This window comes from Rhipicephalus microplus, chromosome 9 (assembly GCF_043290135.1).
Source record: "Rhipicephalus microplus isolate Deutch F79 chromosome 9, USDA_Rmic, whole genome shotgun sequence".
Taxonomy (NCBI): Eukaryota; Metazoa; Arthropoda; class Arachnida; order Ixodida; family Ixodidae; genus Rhipicephalus; species Rhipicephalus microplus.
The window spans coordinates 59,125,692-59,148,697 of record NC_134708.1 but is presented as its reverse complement, the minus strand read 5'-3'; the positions used below and the strand labels follow the sequence as shown (position 1 = coordinate 59,148,697).

At 45.7% G+C, this 23,006-nt stretch overlaps 1 protein-coding gene across 2 annotated transcripts in view; it reads right to left on the bottom strand.

Moving 5' to 3' along the window:
• Sec71 (ADP ribosylation factor guanine nucleotide exchange factor Sec71) overlaps positions 1-23,006 on the bottom strand; it is a 66,902-nt gene that overhangs the window by 17,002 nt on the left and 26,894 nt on the right. For both annotated transcript variants that reach the window (XM_037415253.2, XM_037415254.2), the window contains exons 10-20: positions 22,423-22,457; positions 21,457-21,627; positions 19,091-19,175; positions 18,009-18,168; positions 16,358-16,509; positions 15,874-16,002; positions 14,575-14,884; positions 13,571-13,737; positions 10,621-10,974; positions 9,613-9,774; positions 895-1,115 (exon numbers count right to left, since the gene is read on the bottom strand). In XM_037415253.2, the coding sequence (XP_037271150.1) occupies positions 895-1,115; positions 9,613-9,774; positions 10,621-10,974; positions 13,571-13,737; positions 14,575-14,884; positions 15,874-16,002; positions 16,358-16,509; positions 18,009-18,168; positions 19,091-19,175; positions 21,457-21,627; positions 22,423-22,457 (1,946 nt within the window). The remainder of the gene's footprint in view (positions 1-894; positions 1,116-9,612; positions 9,775-10,620; positions 10,975-13,570; positions 13,738-14,574; positions 14,885-15,873; positions 16,003-16,357; positions 16,510-18,008; positions 18,169-19,090; positions 19,176-21,456; positions 21,628-22,422; positions 22,458-23,006) is intronic.

Below are 23,006 nucleotides of genomic sequence, written 5' to 3'. Positions count from 1 at the left end.
TCCTTGGCGTACCCAAGTTCACAACACAGTGACCAATGCTGCAGTGAAACTGCACTTTCAGGTGAGTTACATGCGGGAAAATGTCTCGATTCATTTGTTTCAAATGCTTCAATACTTCCAAAATTTCAGGTTCGTGAAGAAGCGAATGAAAACAATTCAATATTTATTTTGAATACTGCAAGTGCTTGAATACTCACACTGGCCACACCAAGAACTTGCTGTAATGACAGAGTTAATTAAATTTAATGACTCATAACTCTTACAACCACGTCAAGATGGAAAGTGAAGTGTACTTTCGGGGAGTACACTTCTGTCCGCTAGAGTGCACTTTTACTAAATCTAAACGACGCAAGGGAAACGTCATTTGCAGAAGAGTGCCACATTTACTCGAATGTAGCACAAATCTTTTTTTTCAGTGTCGGCTGTCGCATTGCTACCGAATACTGAAATTATTATTTTATTTTTTTTGTGGACACAATGAAAACCTACCTGTGATGTTACAATTGTGGCCATGCTACAAGACAGCAAACACTGTATATCCTGCTTAGTATGTATTGCTGCGTCTCGGCGGTTATTGACTTGCAATGCTTCTTTAAAGACGACTGCTCTTGTCAGTGAAAAAGAAAAGAAAAAAGAATTAACTTTGTTTTTGTTTGTGATTCAACATAAAACAACATACATCTTCATTTTTTCCCTTTTTTTTTGGCGCCACTTTCAACAAATGCCCTCACAGTCTGTCGTCGGTTCTTTTTTGCTACAAGCGCGCTCTGTTATTTGGTTTAGCATCGCTGACTCCGACGTGTAACTTAGGGTTTGTTGTTGTACTCCCCCAGTACACTTAACCTGCCCACTTGACACGAGTATCACTTGATGAACTGTGCAAAGGAACAGTACCTGTTGACAATGCAGGAGAGCTCGAAGAGGATGGGGAACCAGCCTCGCACCCAGACACGGTCCTCCTCGGGCACCGTCTGGTCCTCCATGTTGTGGTCACGAAAGGTCCGCGGCTGTTCCGCCACGTATTTCGCACAGTGCCGGATAAGCCGTATCGACTCCATCGAAGTGTCCGGGAAGTATGCGTTGCACGCAAACTCTGAGAGGCATTTGACTGCATCCTGTACATGGTGACAAGAGCAAAGGGCGTATTTCTTTGAAGCTGTTCGCTTTTCCAGCTATTTCACAAATGATTGCTAGTCCAGGCAGAACAAGAGTACATACACTCAAACCTCACTATAACAAAGGTGCGTCTTACACAAAAATAAATTCCTTATACCCAAAAATTCATTATAAAGGTTTATTTCTAATACTATATCTATTTCGAGACTATTCTTCATTTACTTTGTTATAACCAGTATTTCGTTATATTGAGGTTCGTTGTAACGAGATTTGAGTGTATTTCAAACCTTCATATAACGAACATGAACTATAGATTTATTTATTTTTACATACTGCCAGTCCAATAGAGACTATTGCAGGAGGGCAAACAAAATACACAAAAAATACATATACAACCAAATACACAATAGATACACTTGCACTTGCATGCGCGAATGCGCCTCAACAGATATTTTATAATGATACATGAAGAGTATACAAGCATAACCTATGTACGGCAGATATACACAAAAATATTATACTATGTAATCCACTGATAACACTGACATTTTCAAGAACCACCAAGAACTGTACAAGCGAGAAAAAAGCATAGAAAAGAAAAACATCATTCCAGCTATGAGTGTCACGAATGTGGTTTTCAAGTAAAGTTAAAAAAGTATTCAAATCTTTAGTATTAGTCAGACAAGTGGGCAATCTATTCAATTCTCTAATTGACTGTGGGAAAAAAGAATACTTGAAGCAGTTGGTGCTGAAACGGTATTCCTGTAATGTTAGTGGATGTTTATGACGTGACTGTCTGGTTTCGGAAGCAGATATGAACCTCGAGCTGTCGATGTTTAGCTGCCTATGAATAAGTTGGAAAAGCATTTTTAAGCGTGCGAGTTTAGCACGATTTCATAATGTTAGTAGCCTGGCTCTTGTGATCAGTTTAGAGGGTGAGTCGAGCAAACTGTATTTATTATAGGTAAATCTAACTGCTTTTCTTTGTACCCCTTCTAGCTTTTTAATTAGGTTTGTTGCCGGGAACCAGACTAAGTTGGCGCATTCTAATAATGGGCGGATTAAGGTTTTATAGACTAATAGTTTTGTTTGAGGTGGTGCGGAACGTAGTCGTCTTTGTAGGAAAATTAATCTTTTTAAAACTGAGGATGTAACATAGTTAACATGCGCCTCCCATCTAAGATCATTAGAAATCATTAGTCCTAGGTACTTATGCTATTTTAGGAAACTTAGTGGTGTGTCGTCAATAGTGTAGTCAAAATATGATAGCGTTTGTTTACACGGTATTCTTAACAAAGCTGATTTTTTTATGTTTCGGGTCATCTGCCATTTCGTGCACCAATTAGATACTGATAATAGGGCATTGCTAAGAGCAATATGGTCCGCAGGAGAGTTAATTTCTTTATAAATAATACAATCGTCGGCGAAAAGCTTCAAGTTCGTTCCAATAGACTGGAGCAAATCGTTAATAAATATAAGGAATAAAACAGGAGCTAAGACGCTGCCCTGTGGTACACCTGATGTAACTTTTGATAGCTCCGATGTTTGCTGGTTCACTTTTACGAACTGCGTTCGCTCGGTCAGATATGTGCTAATCCATTTAGTGATTGGTCCTTTACCTAATGTCGCCTGCAGTTTAATTATTAACTTTCAATGCGAAATCCGGCTTCGCCGCGGTGGTCTAGTGGCTAAGGTACTCGGCTGCTGACCCGCAGGGCGCGGGTTCGAATCCCGGCTGCGGCGGCTGCATTTCCGATGGAGGCGGAAATGTTGTAGGCCCGTGTGCTCAGATTTGGGTGCACGTTAAAGAACCCCAGGTGGTCTAAATTTCCGGAGCCCTCCACTACGGCGTCTCTCATAATCATATAGTGGTTTTGGGACGTTAAACCCCACATATCAATCAATGCGAAATCCGGGCGAATGCTTTTGAAAAGTCGAGTGAAATAAGGTCGATCTGCTTTCGATGGTCAATGGCCGATGACAGCTCATGTATTAATTCAGTGAGTTGCGTAAGGGTAGATAGGCCTCTACGAAACCCGTGCTGAAATGGTGACAAAATGTGCTCCTTTTCAAGGTAAGTAGTGATATGGTTAAGAATAATGTGCTCTAGTATTTTGCAAGTAGTGTTTGTCAAGGATAGCGGGCGATAATTAGCGACGTCAACCTCACTACCCGATTTGTGAATCGGTATGACTCTTGCCACTTTCCAGTCATTAGGAAGTGAGCATTTTGTTAGAAACATGCTAAAGATAATGAACAGATATTTGGTTATCCATTCGGCGTAACAGGTGAGAAAATGATTTGGTATATTATCAGGCCCTGGTTGTTTCTTGACCTTCGTTTTTAGCAAAAGGTCAAATATACCTGCTTTGCTTAAGCGGACAGGTTCGATGGGGTTGGCGCTATGATGTCGTTGTCTGTGGTGAAAACTGAATGAAAGTAATTATTGAACAAATTAGCTCGTTCTCTGCTTTCATCTGGAGATATTTTGTTATATTTTTTATTTTTTGGATTCAAATAGTTACCGAAACTTTTGAGGTGCATCATTTATAAAGTTGGGTAAAATTATAACAAATAATAAGTTATAATTACATAAATAAAAAATAGTCTTGCAATAGATACAGTGTTAGCAGTATACCTTTAAAACAATGGATACAGTGTTAGCAGTATACCTTTAAAACAACTTTTCTGATATAACGAACTTATTTTTGTGTAAGTTGTGACTTTGTAATGATGAGGTCCAAGTTTATACGTTGTGGGGATCTGAGGCGCGCCCGCGACCATTTCGCGGGCATTCCGCCACACGGCCACACCCTTTTGCTTTCCTGCTCTGTTAACACCACGTGGCGATAGATGGCGCCACGCGCGGGCACGGCGCACGCCACTGCGCGCGCCGAGGGAGCGCTCTCTTGTTCCGTGGACAGCGCCGGGAAAGCACGTGTTTTCCTTCGTCCGCGTCCCCTTTGGGAATCGCGGACGGTAGCCTGCCTGGGGGGCCCTGGGGCACCCCGGCAGGCGTGTTTACTTGAGTGCTAGCTTCGGAGCGTACGCTAAGCCCAGAGCGGTGCCTAGTGCTTGAAGTGGTCGTACCACAACGAGCCGCACTTGCGTTAGGCCTACGCGTACGAGGTTTGCCCTAACACTCGCGACCAGGCCCAGTGGCCATCGTGAGAGTGCGCAGCATAGCCGCGAGGGACCTTTTCCCGACCGGCGTGTCAAAGCTCGCCATTGCCAGCTGCGACGTGCTCGCGGTTTTCCCCTTATTGTGAACGTCCGCGTGCGGGTGCCTTTGCTACCCGCGTCCCGGGAGCGGACGTTGTACTGTTGTTCGGGGTGCCGCCAGAGGCAATAAAGTGTTGTGTACTTTTACATTAGAACACTGTCTATTTGCCGCGCCGCGCTAAACGCCTTATCAGTTGAGCGCGCACGGAGCGGTGCGCTACACGCGAGTAAACAGAGTAGCGGCCCTGTGGCTCGCTAAGCGTGAACCCGCGGCGATCGTCCGCTGCAGTTAGAGCGGGGTCACCACACTGGCGCCCAACGCGGTATCAAAGGCTCATTAAGCCTTTGATTAGTCTTAGCCGAGTCAGCCCGCCTTTGCGAATCAGACTCGCCGCGTTTACCCGCGTTATGTCTGCTCCGCGTGAGTTCTGTCCGCTGACGCTTTTAGCAGATACCGCATTGCTCGAGAACAGGGCCAGTGCCCCCCTTGAGCATCACAATCGCGCACCCTCACTTGTCACAAGCCCCAGTCGGGATGACACGAGGCGCTACGTATCAGCTCCCACTGGAGAGGTAGCGTGTTTTGGGTCCGGGGCCATAGCCCAACCCGAACAGTGCACAAGGGCAAATTGGACTACTACTGCTCCCTTTGGAATGCATGGCAGTTCCATGTCACAGCGCCCCGAAACGGCTCTCATTGGAGCTTCCGGGGCGCAGATCGGCACCGCGGCCTCAGCCGTTGCCGAATTTTGCCCGGTGGCTGCTATGCAACCTAGCAGTTTGGCACCCAACGCCGTATCAAAGGCTCATTAAGCCTTTGGTTAGTCTTAGCGAGCCGGTTCGCCTGCGCGATTCAGGCTCGTCGCAACATGTCCGCTCCGTGGCATGCCGCGTTGCACAAAGAGGCCACCGCCTCTATCGACGGGCGCCCTTCGGCGCTCGCCTGTGTCGTCACCCCTTTTTGTGGTGAATACACTCCTACGTGGTAGCTGACGCGCTATCTCGTGCCCCCTGTTATCTGCCGAGAACCTGGCTTCCGGTGCGACGGCCGCTCGCGGTGCCTTAGCACTGGCAAGCGTCGGGGGCGAAACAGCGGCGAAAAGGGGGAGTCCCCATGAGGACGACCTTGGCTGCTATCCAGGTAAGCGGCGCACTGCGTAGCGGCCGAGCGGGGGGAACTTTCCGAAGGCCACCGTGCCGAGAGCGAACCCGTGACGCCGTGCACGCGGCGGTTGCTGCGGTCCTGAGTGGGCGCGATACCAGACTCCCCCATTTGGGAGAATGGGAGTTGCTTTCGGCAGCGAAGAGCTACTGAAGGCTCAGCAGAGTGATCCGTTTCGAGTCTCGGAGGGACGGAGCGCCGTATACGCTGCTTGCTTTGCGGCGGGCGCCGTTAAACCGTCTTGAGAGGTGCGCCGTTACGCTGCTTGTTCTGCGGCGGGCGCGATTAGGGGGCTGAAACAGCGTGTGTCGCTGAGTCCCCGGCGGATTCATTTTGCTGAACCATGACGGGCTCCTGCTGAAGTATATAGCCACTGACGACGAGTCCATAGACCCGTTTAAGGTGGTTATGCCCAAAAGTCTGAGAGCCGCACTGTTGCGAGCCTCTTATGACGAGCCCATTGCCGGTCACCTGAGTGGCTCTAAAGTTTTTGCGACACTGAGCAAGGTTGTGACTTGGCTTGGCATGAAGCGTGACATTTTTCGCTATTGCCGTTCCTGCCACGTCTGTCGAACGGTGAAATCAAGGGGTGGCAAGCCGCCCGGGTTGATGAAACCGACTGTCAGTGAGCGTCCGTGGCAAGTAGCCACCTGCGATCTAATGGGGCCGTTCCCCAGGAGTAAGCAGGGGTTCATACATCTGATGGTAGTTGTGGATCATTTTTCCAAATGGGTGGAGCTGTTTCCGCTGCGGAAAGTGACAGCGCGAGTGGTGCTAGAGAGGCTACAGGAAGTGTTTTGTCGGTTCGGCTTTCCGAAAAGATTGATCACGGACAATGCGTCGTATTTCACCGCTCGGGTGGTTGGTAATACGTGCCGTTCCCTAGGAATAGATCACTGCACCACTTCGCCCTACCATCCCCAGTCCAATTTGACGGAGCGAACCAATCGTACGCTCAAACCGATGTTGGCGGCCTTTGCCGAAAGTCAAAGGGACTGGGCAGACCATTTGAGTGAACTCGCGTTTGCAATCCGAACCTCCGAGAGTCGCTCTACTGGTTTCTCTCCCGCCTTCCTTAATTTCGGAAGGGAGTTGGCAAATCCGGTGACCAGTGTCATGCAATGCCAGCTCGGAGACGAGGAAGAACCGGCAGACTGTTCTGCTTGCGCTTCCACACTTCGGGACAGGCTTTGTCGAGCTCTCAGTAGAGCGAGGCAAAGTTTGGCATCGGCCAGGGCCGAGCAAAAGGCCCAGTACGACCGAAAACGTCGCCACCTTTCATTTAAGGTGGGTGACCTCGTCCTGAAGCGTAACCACGCTCTTAGCGACGCGAGCAAGGGTTTCTCAACTTCGCTCGCTCCAAAGTGGCTTGGTCCGTACCGAGTGGAAAAAGCTTGGACTCCACTCGCGTACTTGCTGAAAGACCCGCTTTCGGGAAAACTCAGCTGTGCCCATATCGCAGACCTGAAAGCCTTCGCGTCAAGGTCTGACGAGCCTGCGCCAGCGCCCAGTGGCTCTTCGTGCAAGCAACGGCGCACACCCGGTGCGGCGGACCGCATTCGGACCACGCACCGGTATAATCTGAGGAAGCGGTCACCTTAGTGATTTCGCGCCGGACGGCGGGCTTATTTCCGCAACCGAAGGCCCTCATTTTTACTTTCTAGTCTCAGTTAGCTAACTTCTTTACAGCCAGTGCTTGCAAAGAAGTCTGTTCCGCCCAGCTACTGCTGCTGATTGTCATTGAGTGTTGTTGTTTACTTGATGTTTTTCAGTGTTTTCTTTTTTTCTTCTCGCTGGAGGAGGGGATTGTGAATTGGTGCTTTAGCGTGAGGAGAGGGACAAATGACACTCTGCGCTTCCCTTGCGGTGCGCGTTTGGAGAGACCCGACCATCGGAGGTGTGTGTGCATGTTTGTGTGCGTGTGGCGACAACTTAGGAAGTCACCAACCCCTACACCACTTTGGACTCTGGAGGTGATCGGAGACCTGCACGAGGCCAGCTGTCGCAGACGCTGTGCACGACTCGACTGACGCCGCAAAACGCCTCGCAGCCAATGGATTCGGTGACCATTATTCCAGCAGAAGGGCCGGCTGTCGCAGCGAGGTCCATCCGAACCTCCACCGAGGCGGCGTTCGTCGGACTCGCAGGGCTGTCGTCAACATTGACGAAACGAACGTGAGCCCGTTCCTCGCATGAAGGCCTCAACCAGAACCCTCCCCTTGAACTCTCGCATCCACGCAATCACCCAAGTTAGACATTACGTGACGCTGCCCCTCCGAGCCGTGAACGCGCTCTTGCGTGAGCATCATGAACTCCCGTTACCCCTCTTCCGCGGAGCCCTTGGATTTGTCAAGTGTATTCTTGTGTTGTTTATTTTTTTTCTTCAGCAGCAGTTGCAGAGCGAGGCTGAGGCTAGCTGTTGCCCATCGCATGACGCCTTTGCATGCATGGGCGACGACCGGCTGTCTTTGCAGACCGGTATATAGGGTGAATTAAGGAGAGGAGGATGTGGGGATCTGAGGCGCGCCCGCGACCATTTCGCGGGCATTCCGCCACACGGCCACACCCTTTTGCTTTCCTGCCCTGTTAACACCACGTGGCGATAGATGGCGCCACGCGCGGGCACGGTGCACGCCACTGCGCGCGCCGAGGGAGCGCTCTCTTGTTCCGTGGACAGCGCCGGGTAAGCACGTGTTTTCCTTCGTCCGCGTCCCCTTTGGGAATCGCGGACGGTAGCCTGCCTGGGGGGCCCTGGGGCACCCCGGCAGGCGTGTTTACTTGAGTGCTAGCTTCGGAGCGTACGCTAAGCCCAGAGCGGTGCCTAGTGCTTGAAGTGGTCGTACCACAACGAGCCGCACTTGCGTTAGGCCTACGCGTACGAGGTTTGCCCTAACACTCGCGACCAGGCCCAGTGGCCATCGTTAGAGTGCGCAGCATAGCCGCGAGGGACCTTTTCCCGACCGGCGTGTCAAAGCTCGCCATTGCCAGCTGCGACGTGCTCGCGGTTTTCCCCTTATTGTGAACGTCCGCGTGCGGGTGCCTTTGCTACCCGCGTCCCGGGAGCGGACGTTGTACTGTTGTTCGGGGTGCCGCCAGAGGCAATAAAGTGTTGTGTACTTTTACATTAGAACACTGTCTATTTGCCGCGCCGCGCTAAACGCCTTATCAGTTGAGCGCGCACGGAGCGGTGCGCTACACGCGAGTAAACGGAGTAGCGGCCCTGTGGCTCGCTAAGCGTGAACCCGCGGTGATCGTCCGCTGCAGTTAGAGCGGGGTCACCACAACGTTTGCAGTGAAGATTGTCTGCACGTGTCACAGCAACGTAACACTTCAATTACACTCAAACCTCAATAGAACGAACATGGATATAACAAAGTATTGGTTATAATAAAGTAAATTATAGTCTTGCAATACATACTATGTTAGCAATAATCCTATAACGAATTTTTGGATATAACAAACATTTGCTTGTAAAATGCAACTTTATAGAGGTTTGAGTGTAAACAATCTCCTGTAATTGCAAACAAATTTAAAAAATTTGAGCAAGAAAGTGCTCCCCAGGCAGTGCCTTATGACTTCTATTGGAAACAGAGATTTTTGATGGGACCTGACAGAGGGCATTCTAGTCCAGGCCTGACCTGGACTGGGATTGCTCCTGCTAGACTAACCTCACATAAGCATTTTGACTGACAAATCTCTTAGAAAGCCTACTATAGAGTTTGAAATGATTAAGTGAAAGTGCTAGCAGAGTGTATTAACCTTGCAAACTTTGCCTAAAATAATATTCAAATTAAGCCCCAAAATGAACAAGAGGTGCTCATTAGTACATTGCAATGAAATAACCAAAAATCTCTTCAGGGAGAAAAGCCTGAACCCAATGTTTTTTTTATTAAGACAACAATGAGGCATATATTACACATTCACTAAAAGCGTGCCCCTTGTAAAGGTTCCATGGTACAGAGCACTATCATGTCTCTGTAGATTCACAAAAGTTTCAATAAGCAACTCTGTCAGTATGAGCTAATCCCTACAGTTTCTTTGAACTCTCATTGATCCGAGTCCAGAACACTTAAATCGTGAAAAAAAAATATGCTGAAACAGCTAACACACACCTGAAACGAGTCAACGAGGGACTGGAAGTGTTGCTCATACGTCTGCGTGACAATGCGGCCGGTTGTCTGGAAGGCGAGTTCCACTATGCCCTCGTCTCGGTCTGAAGCCGCCAAGTGGAACACGCTGAAGATGTTTTTCCATCCCGACTTGATGTTTGCAGCCTGTAGAGAGAGAGAGAGAAAAGCCAGCGATACTCAAGACAAAGAAACTTCAAGAGTTGTCCAAGCCCAAAACAAGAAAGAGAGAGAGAAAAAAAAGGTTTCTTCGTTGTTAAAGTGACTTTGAATTCCTAGCATAATAGTTTTCATAGCATGCTCTTTATTGATAGCGCTTTCTATTGGCAAAGCAGCGCGAAAATCGGAGCACACAAGAAAGACGGGTCATTAAGCTGGTAGGGCCCATGTGTCCGTAGAAAAATGCAAATGCCTAAGGCACCGTAACACACGAGTCTGCATGTCAAAAATTGTTAAGAGTGTTCTTTTAACCCTATTGATGCATGCATCCATGATGTAAAAGTCACAAAAATGAGTTTCGTTGCTAAAGGTGGTTGTGGCATCTCTTGTGGAGACCTCTTTTTTTTCCATAAGTCTTAATTCGCTACTATCTATTGACTTTTCATCCCAGGTTCGTTTATATTTTGTTTCATTTTTCTTTTTCTGCTTCAGGCTAGAAAGCTCCGACACTGACAAACCCCATACATTTTTCCCATATTCATAATGATCCTTGTAATACTTAGGCCCATTGCTATGTTTTTTTTTTTTTTTGCAGGTAACCAACACACCCAAACTACAAATTGTGAAAAACTATATAAAAGTTAACATAACCCCCTATTGCTGTGAAGCAGTCTTCTTAGCATCGCCTTGAAGGTGTGCACTGAAGCCAACTTAAGCAGCAAAATTGCTGCATTAGCTGCAACCCCAACCTTAACCTTTGGTTTTCTGTATATATTATGCGGGCTACATGCTAGAACACGCAGTAAAGGACTCAACCGGGAAAACAGAACCCACCTGCGAGTTGACCATCTGTGCGACGCATCGGACGACCATGTCACGGATGGTGGGCGACCTGTTGCGCTTGACAATGTGCTCGAAAGGCCGCAGGAAATCCTTCTGAAAGCGGAAGTTGGGGAACTCGCCCTTCTCAATGAACTTCATCGACAGCTGCCGCAGCGAGTCGAGGGCGAAGAAGGCGACGTCCTCGGAAGGGGAGCACCCGACGCGGTTGAAGTGCTCGCCCAGCACCTCCCAGATGCGCGACCACTGGAGACGGATGCGGCCCATGTTGTAGTACGAGATCTCGACGATCTTCTGGAGGCTGAACATACGCGGGTGTGACGGATTGGCCAGCTCTTCCAGAGAAACCTGTTAAGGGAAAACAAGGCGTAAAAGAAGTGCATCCTGAGAACGAGCAAGAACTGTTTTTAAATTGTGAAAACGACCTCAATATCAGAGATCAAGAACTCTGGTTCCCATAAGAGAATGGCTGCCAATTTGTCAGCAGGGTGCTGTGGACTTACCGTATAAACGCGTGTAAGGGCCGCACTTTTTTTTCAGAAAGTGAGGGCTAATTTTCAGGTTGCGGCCCATACAAGGAACTTTTTTTTTTTTTGGTGAACTAAAAACAACGTACCAGTTAGTGAACGAAGAGCGTTTATTGCAGTATGCCGCGTGTGCGCTTAATCGTCGTCACTCGACGAGTCCTCTAACTCGGAGTCCGAGATAGTGTGTTGCGGAGCACCATCATTCCACAAACAGTGATCTTCGGTGCCATCCAGGCTGTTGGATATCCCAGTGACCTTAAAACTTCGGGACACAATGTCCGTCGACACCGAGCTCCACGCCGACAATACCCAACCGTGAACAGTAGCAAGCGGAGCCCTCTTCAGCCGTCCGGTCGGCGTCTGCTCATGGTTGCCGGTTGCAATCCATTCCGTGTAGAGTCTTCGGAATTCAACTTTGAATGGTCGATTCACGCTCACATCCAATGGTAGCAACATTTCTGTGAGGCCGCCTGGAATCACGGCCATGTGTGTGCCGACACGGCGCAGCTGCTCCTTCACCTTATCGGTAAGGTGGCCGCGGAAACTATCCAATACTAAAAGTGAATGTTTGGCCAACAAAGCTCCCGGTCTGTTCTGCCAAACACTTTTCACCCAGCAGTCTAGCACCAAATCATCGTTCATCCATCCCTTCTCTTGGGCTCTAACTATGATGCCCTTGGGGAAAACTTCGTTGGGAATTCTTTTCCTTTTCAAAACAACGTACGGGGGTAGCTTCCGCCCGTCCGCGGTCACACAAAGCATCACGGTGCAGCGTTGGCGCTCAGCGCCGGTGGTCCGCACAGCGACACACTTCTTGCTTTCTACTTCGACTGTGTAGTTCTCGGGAGAGTCAAACCACACAGGAGTTTGATCAGCGTTCGCTATTTGCGACAACAAATAACTGTGCTGATGGCGCAGGCCGATGACATGCTAGTGAAAACTAAGCACCTTGTCGGTATAGTCTTCTGGCAGCCGCTGGAACAGCGTGGTCCTTCGCCGAAAAGAGAGTCCCTTTCTTTTCATAAACCTTCGCACCCAGCCAGCACTAGCCTTGAAATCCCCGGCCGGTATATTTCTCGCACGTGCCAAGGCTAATGCCTTCATGCGCAGCATGTCTGTATTGAGCGCCAAACTATCGTTCCGCACCTCAGTCACATAGCGGAGCAACTCCTCTTCCAAATTAGGATACTTGCACTGTTTTCCTCGGAAAGCGCGCTTTTTGATATTGGTGTTCTGCAAGGCTTTCTTCTGGGCGCACCAACGTCGAACACACTTCTTCTTGTCAACGTCGTATTTTCTGCCAGCGGCCCGTTTCCCGTGCTCGAGGGCAAACTCGATCACCTTCAACTTATAGCCAGCTGTATAGCTATTCAGCTGCTTGCCCATCGTGCCAAAACGAAAACGTCCCGCCGAAAATTAGCTAGAGTCCCAGAGTCATTCAACGGTGCGCAAAACTCGAGCACATGGCAGGCTGAACAGCACAATGACCGAACAACGCACAAATACCAAAGTTGGTGATGCTAATGCCGATATGGATAGCGCGTTTGTATAGAAGTGTCAAAAGTTAAAGATAAAATCCCGCTTTAACCTTTAGTTGTCGGGTGTATGAACACTACTGAAAAAACTTAAAATTTTTAGCTAACTCTATGAACATATTAGCATGAAGAAAACCAACAAATTATTCTAATGATGTACTATACGGTGATGATGAGAACTGCGTTCTCTAGCCCCATCTACTGACAACGCCTAGTAGCTCACACACGCGCGCGCATTTTGAATACGCATGGGTCAAGGAAAGTGCGGATGCGGCCCTTACACACAACTTTTTTTTTTTAATATGTGCTTCCTAAAAACGGGATGCGGCCCTTACACGGGTGCGGCCCTTACACGCGTGTATACGGTAGATTTGTGCCCTGAACCCAAGATAATCTAACAGAAAGCGCGCGACCAATCTCATTGCATTCAAATTCTTCACATTTCAGATTTCTGGCCATTCCGATGAAGTGAGCACGGGCATTACAAGACAGCAAGTACCGGGAGTCTCAGCTGAAAAATGAGTCTTTTTTTTTTTTAAATAAATCCTGCAGAGCCAGAGCTTTTGGATGGAGATCCAAAAGTGCAGATGAGACGGTTTACATTTACTTCACATGTAATCACTATTATCAGCAGCAGCATCAGCCTGACAACGCCCATGGGAGTCCTCTCCCAAGTTTCGCCAATCAACCTGGCCCTGTGCTTGCTGAGGCCATGTCATCCTGACAAGCTCGTTAATCTCATCTTCTCACCTAACATTCTGCCTCCCCCTCAATCTTGCCTCTTCTCAAAATCCAGTTTGCTAGTGTTAATAAGCGGTGGTTATCTTGCCTACATGCATAAACACAGATAGCGGAGAGGTCGAAGGGCACGGGGTATCTCACCTGACACAGCGCACGGACAAAGTCGACGATGGCATTTCCGTCCAGTCGGGTCGAGCCAGTGAAGATGCGGTCGACGGCAACCACCACGCTCTGGGAGCTGGTCTCCCCCATGGATTCCTGAAGCATCGCCATCTGCTTTTGGTCCATGGGCAGTCCGGGACGCGTCACTGCGCAGTTTGCGAGGAAAGGGAAATGAAAACGCACAAACTGTTCAAAACCAGTCTATTCTGTTATCCAGGCGTCGTCATACTGCGACCATGCAATGAAATAACCTTGTTTCCGCTAGCTGGATCGCAGGACATAAAGGAAAGCACCACAGAGCACCAGCTGATGGCTGGAAGGCCATAAAATAGCCCATACTTTGGAAATGTCATCAATGCACATATCCATTCCCGTAAAAAAAATGCATGAAATTACTAATCAAGAAGCTTTTGTGAATGCAATTCCTCAGCCCAGTCTCGCTGATGGAGGGAGACTGATGTGACAAGTTTGGTGGATGTTCCATCAGTTGTGTCTTACGCTACATTTAACCCCTACAGAATATGCCACTAAAATGCAGCAAATTTAGATAAAAAATAAACTCCCAAGTATTTGTATTCACTAACATTACTTATCATGACACTGTTAACTGTATACGAGGTTTGAGAATGCAACTTTTCGTGAGTAAACCCCATGAAAACTGTCTCGTTCAAGCTAGGCAGCATGTGCCATCGCGTACACCGATTATTGATTTTGGCCAAGTCTCTGAGAATGAAAGTTTTGTCCCATGAGTCTCTAGTTTCCCCATACAAAACAGCATTGTCCACAAACAACTGCACGAGAGATTCTAAGCCTTCAGTTATGTCACTGACACATGTCAGATAGAAAAGTGATTCTAACGCCGACCCTTGGGGACGCTCGACATTACCTGCAATGCGCACGACCAGACACCACAAATGATTCAGTCTCATAAAGTGCGAAACTGCACTCTACGAGACTAAACTTTGCAAGGCAGAACCACTCACACTCCATAGGGTCGAGCACGCTGTCCTGGAGGGCCCCGTGGGCACCAGCCGAAGCCTGAGCCAATCCGGAGCCGGAGCCGCCGAGGTAGCGCGGCTTGACGCCCGTGCCGATGAGCTGGGCCAGCTCCAGTTGGGAAATGCACCGTAGTATGTCCAGCCACGATTTGCCCAGGTAGTTGCCGTCCATGTGTGCTACCGTGATGAGCGTCTTGATGGTATCGATGTTCTTGCTCTTCATCTCCGTGATTGGTGAGTTTGCCGTCAGAAGGGTGAAGCGGGCCAGCGCTTGCACGTACGCATTCCGCTCCAGCTGCAATGTCATACCACAACAAACACTGCATTGTCTACCAACAAACCTATGCGTGTAGAGATGCTGAAGTTATGATTTATTAATCAATAAATAACATATAAATAGTATGCTTCCTGATTTATAAGCTGCTTTATCTTGTACTTCCATTAGTGGCAGCTTGTTTCCTACTTTATATCGCACATTGTTCAACTATTCTTCAGATGCCGCAAAATTTGATTTATGGTAGCAGCACTGCCTTTTCTTTCATTACTTAAAGACGTCTTAAAAAGCATTTATTGCTATTAGTCTGCATGAGTAGGCATCTACTACTCTTTTTTTAGGTTATGTTGACCCCCTAATTCAAGGTTTCGTGCATGATCGAACAAGCCGTGATTAGAGAGTTAAGACATTAGCAGCCAACTGATACAAAAAGCAAGCTACAGAGGCCACATGCATGAAATACAGGAATATTAAGTCTATAAAAGCGCTTTATCCAATCCCATTCACAGACATTTGTGTGCCCTGCACGACCCAAGAGATCATGTGAGCGTTCCGGTTCTATCATCACCCAATGACATGGATAGCTCTGTTGCGAGATGGGCTTGTTTCCCCCTTTATAGATTCTAAACATTGGAAACAAAAGCAATGCATACTTTGGATTGAAAATAATTACCAATTTATTGCTTGGAACAAATATGGCCCAATCCAATTCGCAATAAATGGAAATACCCCAATAAGCATCATTCTTGAAGATTGAGTAAAGTTATTGACTGATGTTCGATGAAAGTTCCATATTTCCCACAGTGCTGAGACGTAATACCAAATTTTCAAGCTTTACAACAAAAACTCTCTGGATAGTTTTTGTGGAACACACTAGTTCCGAGGATCTAAGCAGTCAGGATGAATGCAACCATTTCTGCTTTACTTCAACTATTGCCCTATTAATTGATTTAAACAAGAAAATTTGCAAAGACACAGCCAACTGCTTCTGGAGACGACAGATTACTCACAGTCATGTGAAAGATGCAAGCAATGCGGATGGCACAACGTATGCCATCCAGACACAGAGCCGCAATTTCTGGGTCGTCGCAGTCCTGTAGGCCAACGCTGAACGCAGCCAAAAATGGTGTCCAAGCCAGCTGAAGAAGGATAAAAAGAATGAATGCCTCCAGCTGAAGTCCACAAAAAAAAGTTTCTGGACAATGTTCACTGTTGCCATCGCTTTTAAAAAGAGCAACCTTTGCACAGTCCGACTATAAGCATATCGCCAAATGCAACACTTCGTTGACAACTAAAGAAAATGCTAGCAACATCACTGATTTCTGTTTAAAAGTGTTCAGACAGCAGAGTACGAGACAAGGGCAACACACAAAAAGATCGAAATTTACAAATCGAACAGTGACTTCAAACATTTTTCTCAGTCTAAACACTAACTATAGTTATCACAAAAACAAAAAGGAGTGCAATACTTAAGCAAGTGCAAAATAGACGCACCTTGAACATGGGTCGGACGTGCTCGAGGTGTTTGGCGCAAGTGAAGGAGGCCTGCACGTGGCTGACGCTTTCCATGAGCGCCTTAGCGGTGCGCGCCATCTGCTCCATTTCCATGTTGTATAGCAGCCGACGCTTCTTTTCGCTCGACACATCTGCATCACATTACAGGGAACACCAAACGTTGCAGATCCCTTTTATAATCCACAGGTGCACTTCCCTGCGCCACACGCTCGCCCAACTAATGGCGGCACCTGTCGCCCTATTTGTGGCGATGAGGTCCTAGTTGCCCATGCTGCGCCTTGTCTATCACGCGTGTTCATATCAAGAGAGCGGTGGCTGCATTTTTGGCGTCCTAGCACAAGTAAACTTATGCTGAACACTTTGTTTGCATATGTGACTAGCCGCCATTAGTTGGGTTAACCTCATTTCAGTTAAACCAACTAACTTTCAGTTAACACAACTTATTACCAGACATTGTGGTCATTTGGACATGTATGGAGTATTAAAAATTCAGTAATTTTGTTCTGTATTCATGTAAAAAAGTTTATGAGGTCAAGTGAAGTTTCGTGACAGCATGCCTAGCATCCTGTCTTCCTTAAAATCAATAGGTAGTGGCCATCCCTTGAAAGCTGTTTTTGGGCTGGATTGGCATGGCGTTTTTCATGTTCTGTCCAGCATTTGTCAGCCTCTAGAATGTCCCAATGAACTGACCATCACACGACCGTGTAAATGTGGGTTAGGGATTCTATTTCTCGAAGTTCGAGTTTTCCTAAGATGCACAGTTCCTAATGTCAGCCTCACATGTCGTCAAGCGGATTTCTTCTGGTCTGTCAACACAAAATATCTTAATGCTTCCCATTTCCTAACCGTGCTTACTGCAAACCAGCACGGTTTACCTTCATACACCGACAAGCTGAAAACATTGCAGACAAGCTTCGAGTGCACCAGTCGCGAATGGGTGCAAGTTAATAGCAGTTTCACACTGTTTGAGAGAATTCATAAACACAACCACGAAAAATTATTCCGTCCTTGATGGGATAGCGAAAGGGTACAGCCCTCTCGCTCTGTGCAATTATCAAGGAGAATCGTTTTTCATGCTGTTGGTGTATAGCCATTACATAAAGCAGCCAAGTTTTTTTTGTTATCTAGCCTCACCCACTTCTTAAGTAAGTTATTGAAAGCTTTGCATCGAAAAAGAAAAACAGTGTATAATCGTTACTGCACCATTAACAATGTACTTATGCCAGTAGCTGAATAATATGCCATAGCATGTCGTTGGAGCAATACCTATTCATTCTAAAGCTAAGCTTACTGTTACAGAATGAAGCCCTCAAATGCTATGCTTTTGATAGTGAAGTATAATGTAAATACAACGAATCAGCTAAGTGCTTCTGATCTTTCTAGTTAGTGTTCACATAACCTTGAAGAGTTGCACAGCAGAACCTCTTTAAATGAAACGTGAAAGAAACCAAGCATAACCTAACCAACAGAAAAACACAAGTAGGGGTCCAGTTATAAAATACAAAATTAACCAAACTAGAGGCAGCTCATACATTTAGTCAATGATTGCGTTTTAAGCAATTTCAATTTGCCAAGATTATAATGCACTCTGAACGATACCGACTAGAACCCCGTTCAAGAGGCCTTTTACTTTGTTTTCCAGTCACGCGACTTGCAGTGGTCTTGACTTTGATCTCGTTGCCGGCAATCTCGTCGTAAATCGCCGACAGCTCTTCCTCGGGAATGTCCTTGCTGTCGTTGATCCCCCGATTCATCTTGATGTAGTCCTCTTTGGTCATCTTCGTCTTGACCTGACGAAGAAAAGTTAATCTCGGTTAAGAAATATTACAACTGGCTCGTGAGTAAAGCAGTAATGAGAAGTGTTACTGTCATAATATTGTCATAATTAAAGCAGTAATGAGAAGTGTTACTGTCACGATCTTGTCATAATGCAAGTGATTTGCAGTCAACCTTAAGAGTCAACCTCCAGAGTCAAACCTTCGAGTCAACTCTTGGAGTGAGACTTTAATCTCGTATTCTCCCGACGTATATTAAACCTTAGTGACTACACTATCTAGACTTTTCAGTTAACACTGTCAGACATCTTTATCTTCTACGCTATCACTATGACAAATGCTTCAGCAAGACGGCAGAAGTGAAATCTCATTACTCCACAGCAATGCACAGGAGCCTCTGGGTGCTTACAATTGAATAAAGTGAGCATGACTAGACTCTCATGCAATTACTTTGATAGTGCCCAGACTAAGCTAGTGCTGCATTAAACACTGTTAAAATATAGTGCATGAGTTGCTTTACCTAAAAAGATCGCCATTAATACAGGAGAAGGGAGGAAAAAAAACCCTTCCTTCAAAGCAAAACTTGGAATGCTGACACCGCAGACAAAAACTTGGGCTCCGTTTTTGCCAAAAATTTCCTGTAAACAAACATCTCAATCCTCTCTTTTACACATTCTCCGTTGATGTTTTCAATTGAGCCTGATGTTATTACCAGCCGCTTTTATTCTGTAGTAAATGTCACAAAGTTTTAATATAACAATGAAAATTGCCAACTTTACTTACTTCCCTTTTATCAAGGTTGAAACATATATTGTAATGAGCAAGTTTTTTTCCCCACTAGTTAATATTAGACGAAAGTGGCCTCTGGTTGTTTTTGTGTTTGTATTTACTTTTTCTGTACCCTTAGTGTTGCTTTTCTTTTAGAGAATAATCTTACCTGTGGGCTGTGCAGATCTGTGGTAAGCATGATAATGGAGTATGCCAGTACGTAGGCAGTGTCTGCGCTTGCAAACAGTCGGTTGCTGCAATAACAAACAAACACAACTTATCAGAAGTGAAACTATGATGGAGTCGACTCGAAACGATCACACATGCCATCACGATTAAATCCTAACTAAACAGAAGTTTTGGATGACTGACAGTTGGGCGTGTTGGTAATTGTTCATGATGAGACAAGCGCTTACTAGCAACTGAAATTTATTTTGAAGTGAACACTAATAAATACATCACACGCATGAAAGTCACTTCCTAACTTCCCCTGTCATCATCAAAAACGTGATAATACAAAATAAGCACGCACCCACAACCGGAAACACGTACCAAGAACTAAGAAGAGAATGTAAAAACAAAGAAACATAAATAAAAAACGTAACACAGAGAAAAACACTGGGTTATGTGACGTCCAAAAAAGCAAATTCCGCATCTGTTACTAGAACTGACGTTTGGCTGACGCAACTGTCCCCTCCTTTCCTTATTCTATATGCTTCCATTATTTCTCTCGTCGTCCGCTTGTTGTGCCTGTCAATTATTCATGTTTCGTAAAATTTCGGTTGGCATGTGCATTCCTTGCAGTGCATCGCTAAGTGTGAGTAAGGGGCCCCCTTTAGTGAACTCTCATGTTCACGAAGGCATACATTTATGCACCGACCCGTCTGACCAACGTATTCCTTTCCACATGTGAAAGGAGTTCCGTATACAACATCTTTCTTGCACTCAACGTACGTCCTGCCATGCTTTATGCTGCATTTTTTCGATTCCCCAGTTCCTTTCTTGTTAGCTAGCCTTTCCACTGCTGGACAAATCTTTGATAACTTGTTTTCAGCTGAAAAAACAACCCGCACGCCATACCTTAATGCAACTTTTTTCAATCTATGTGAAATATTGTGCAGATACGGGATCACCACTGTTTCACATAGATTGAAAAAAGTTGCATTAAGGTATGGCGTGCGGGTTGTTTTTTCAGCTGAAAACAAGTTATCAAAGATTTGTCCAGCCGTGGAAAGGCTAGCTAACAAGAAAGGAACTGGGGAATCGAAAAAATGCAGCATAAAGCATGGCAGGACGTACGTTGAGTGCAAGAAAGATGTTGTATACGGAACTCCTTTCACATGTGGAAAGGAATACGTTGGTCAGACGGGTCGGTGCATAAATGTATGCCTTCGTGAACATGAGAGTTCACTAAAGGGGGCCCCTTACTCACACTTAGCGATGCACTGCAAGGAATGCACATGCCAACCGAAATTTTACGAAACACGAATAATTGACAGGCACAACAAGCAGACGACGAGAGAAATAATGGAAGCATATAGAATAAGGAAAGGAGGGGACAGTTGCGTCAGCCAAATGTCAGTTCTACTAACAGATGCGGAATTTGCTTTTTTGGACGTCACATAACCCAGTGTTTTTCTCTGTGTTAAGTTTTTTATTTATGTTTCTTTGTTTTTACATTCTTTTCTTAGTTCTTGGTACGTGTTTCCGGTTGTGGGCGCGTGCATATTTTGTATTATCACGTTTTTGATGATGACAGGGGAAGTTAGGAAGTGACTTTCATGCGTGTGATGAATTTATTAGTGTTCACTTCGAAATAAATTTCAGTTGCTAGTAAGCGCTTGTCTGTGTCCTCTCTGAGTGTGTGTATTTTTTGCGCTTGTCTCATCAAGAAGTTTTGGAACCGACACAGTAACATGGCATACGGATACAATCAATCAGAATTCTCGTAGTGTAGCAAATAGGGCCGAACAGGCAAAATTAAACTATACTTTCATGTTAATGCATTACGAAATTGTTGCACCAATCGTATTTCAACACTGTAAAACTCGCACTGCACTCTGCCTTCCAACACGCCTTCGCTGAAATACCTTTTCAATGCATCAAAAAACACTTTTTCTGAAACTCCGGCACTAGATGTGTAATCGTTCTGGCACTCCTGAGAACGTGTTTTTCCATACATTCCTCGCCCTAATAAAGCGAGAAGAAACAAGAAATTTCCTTGCGAGCATGAAAGCGTCTCAAGAGCTGTTTTGCACACTATCACGTAATATGCATTCAAATCATTTTCAAGCTAGAGGTTAATCCAAAATAACAAACAATTTTCTAGGTGGCGTGCAAATGTTCCTGCTACGTACATATTAAAGGCTCTTATGTACAAGCCAGAGGTCAATACTATGCCCAAACTGCAGACAACCACGCCATGCGCTCTCAACACCTATTCACAGCAAAAATAACCATACTGGCAGATATTAAGCCAAATATTTACGCTGCCTAAGCATAAGGATAAGCACACGAAACAGAGAGGCCACTCACTTGGGGTTGGTCTCGCAGTACCGTGCGGCAAACTTTTCCATAAGTCGATCGATTTTCTGCGCCTCCCCGGGCAGCCAGAATCCTTCGAGGAAGCAGCGCAGTGCGGACACAAAGTCTTTGCCGGCAAAGTCCATTTGGTCCACGTAGGCGCACATCACTTCCTTGTTCAGTCTGAAAACACAGGATGGTAAGTATCACACAAACGCTGTTCGTTTCTCCCATTGCCAGAAAGGCACAGTTCTGAAAACATAAATCAGCCTGCAAACAAACGTCAACTAACCATCTTTTCATGCGTGTAACTGCCACCGGCACAAGATAAAAATAAAGTTATATAAAGGAAACTGAAGTTTCCAGCAATATCCCAAAATTATTTCAGTGATGAATGATCACATGCTTTTGTTTAACTGCTTTCGTAAATCTGCCATTGCATTATGCTCAAATCACATCTTCAAAAGCTTAAAAAAAATAAAATATAAGACTGCCATAGGAGTTTACGAAAGGCCTCGGCGCAGGCAAGTAATCAGAACAGTTAAACACCTTTTAATATGCAATTAGTACATTACATGAGTGATGACAGCATTCAGCTTTGCCAAGCTATTGCCCGAATTCCGTCTTAAGCAGAGTTTTACAGCAACGGCTTTTCAACCGACACGAAACCTCACCCAAGAAAATGACCACACAAAAGTTGCGAAATATTAGTCTTATTTTATGAGCATACATGATGCTCTCAACTTCTAGCACACATTGTGCATGCAAAAACGTAGTATAATGTCTCAGAAATCCATTTTTTGAAGCAGCGATTACTGAAATCAGTAACTGAAAATGTTTCCAAGGAAGTTTAAATAATCTAACAAAATTTGCAAGGAGGTTCCATAGTATACTTAACACCACAGAATGAATGTCAATTATGACATTTGATTTTTTTTCCCCAGCTGTAATGTTGCCAGAAAAAAAAAGTACACCTACTTTTCATTTTCTCCGAGAAAGTCACCAATTTGTTTCTGAAAACAAATAAAAAAAGGTCATGTTGTATGTGTAACAATACACTGGAACAATGTGCCCAGCCATGAAATGCAGAGAAAAATGCAAACGACATAGCAGGTAAAAGAACGTTTAATAAATACGCGTGACACAGTTTGATCTAAGCAACGTTTCAAAAAGAGGATTAAAGAGGATTCATTCTGGACAACTCTGAACTTTTAGTTATTGACTTATATGAAAACACCAGAATACTGGCAAGTGGCTTCGTTATTACACCACAACTACACTTCATGAATTGTTTTAACTAACACAAGCACAACAAAGAGGACACAGTGCAGCGATCAACTAACATAGATTAAAGTTCAAAACCACAACTCCTGTCACATAAACAACACATTTACAGTCTCGTTGTAGGCCCGTGGAAGCATCGCTTTTCTGGTTCAAAGGAAATGGTAATTAGTACCAAAAAATTTTCAAAATGAATTCAAACAGCATCAGGATCTGAGCAATAGCAAGGTGCAAGTTAGAAGCAGAAACAAGTTTTAAAATTTGCTATTACGTTAAAGCCC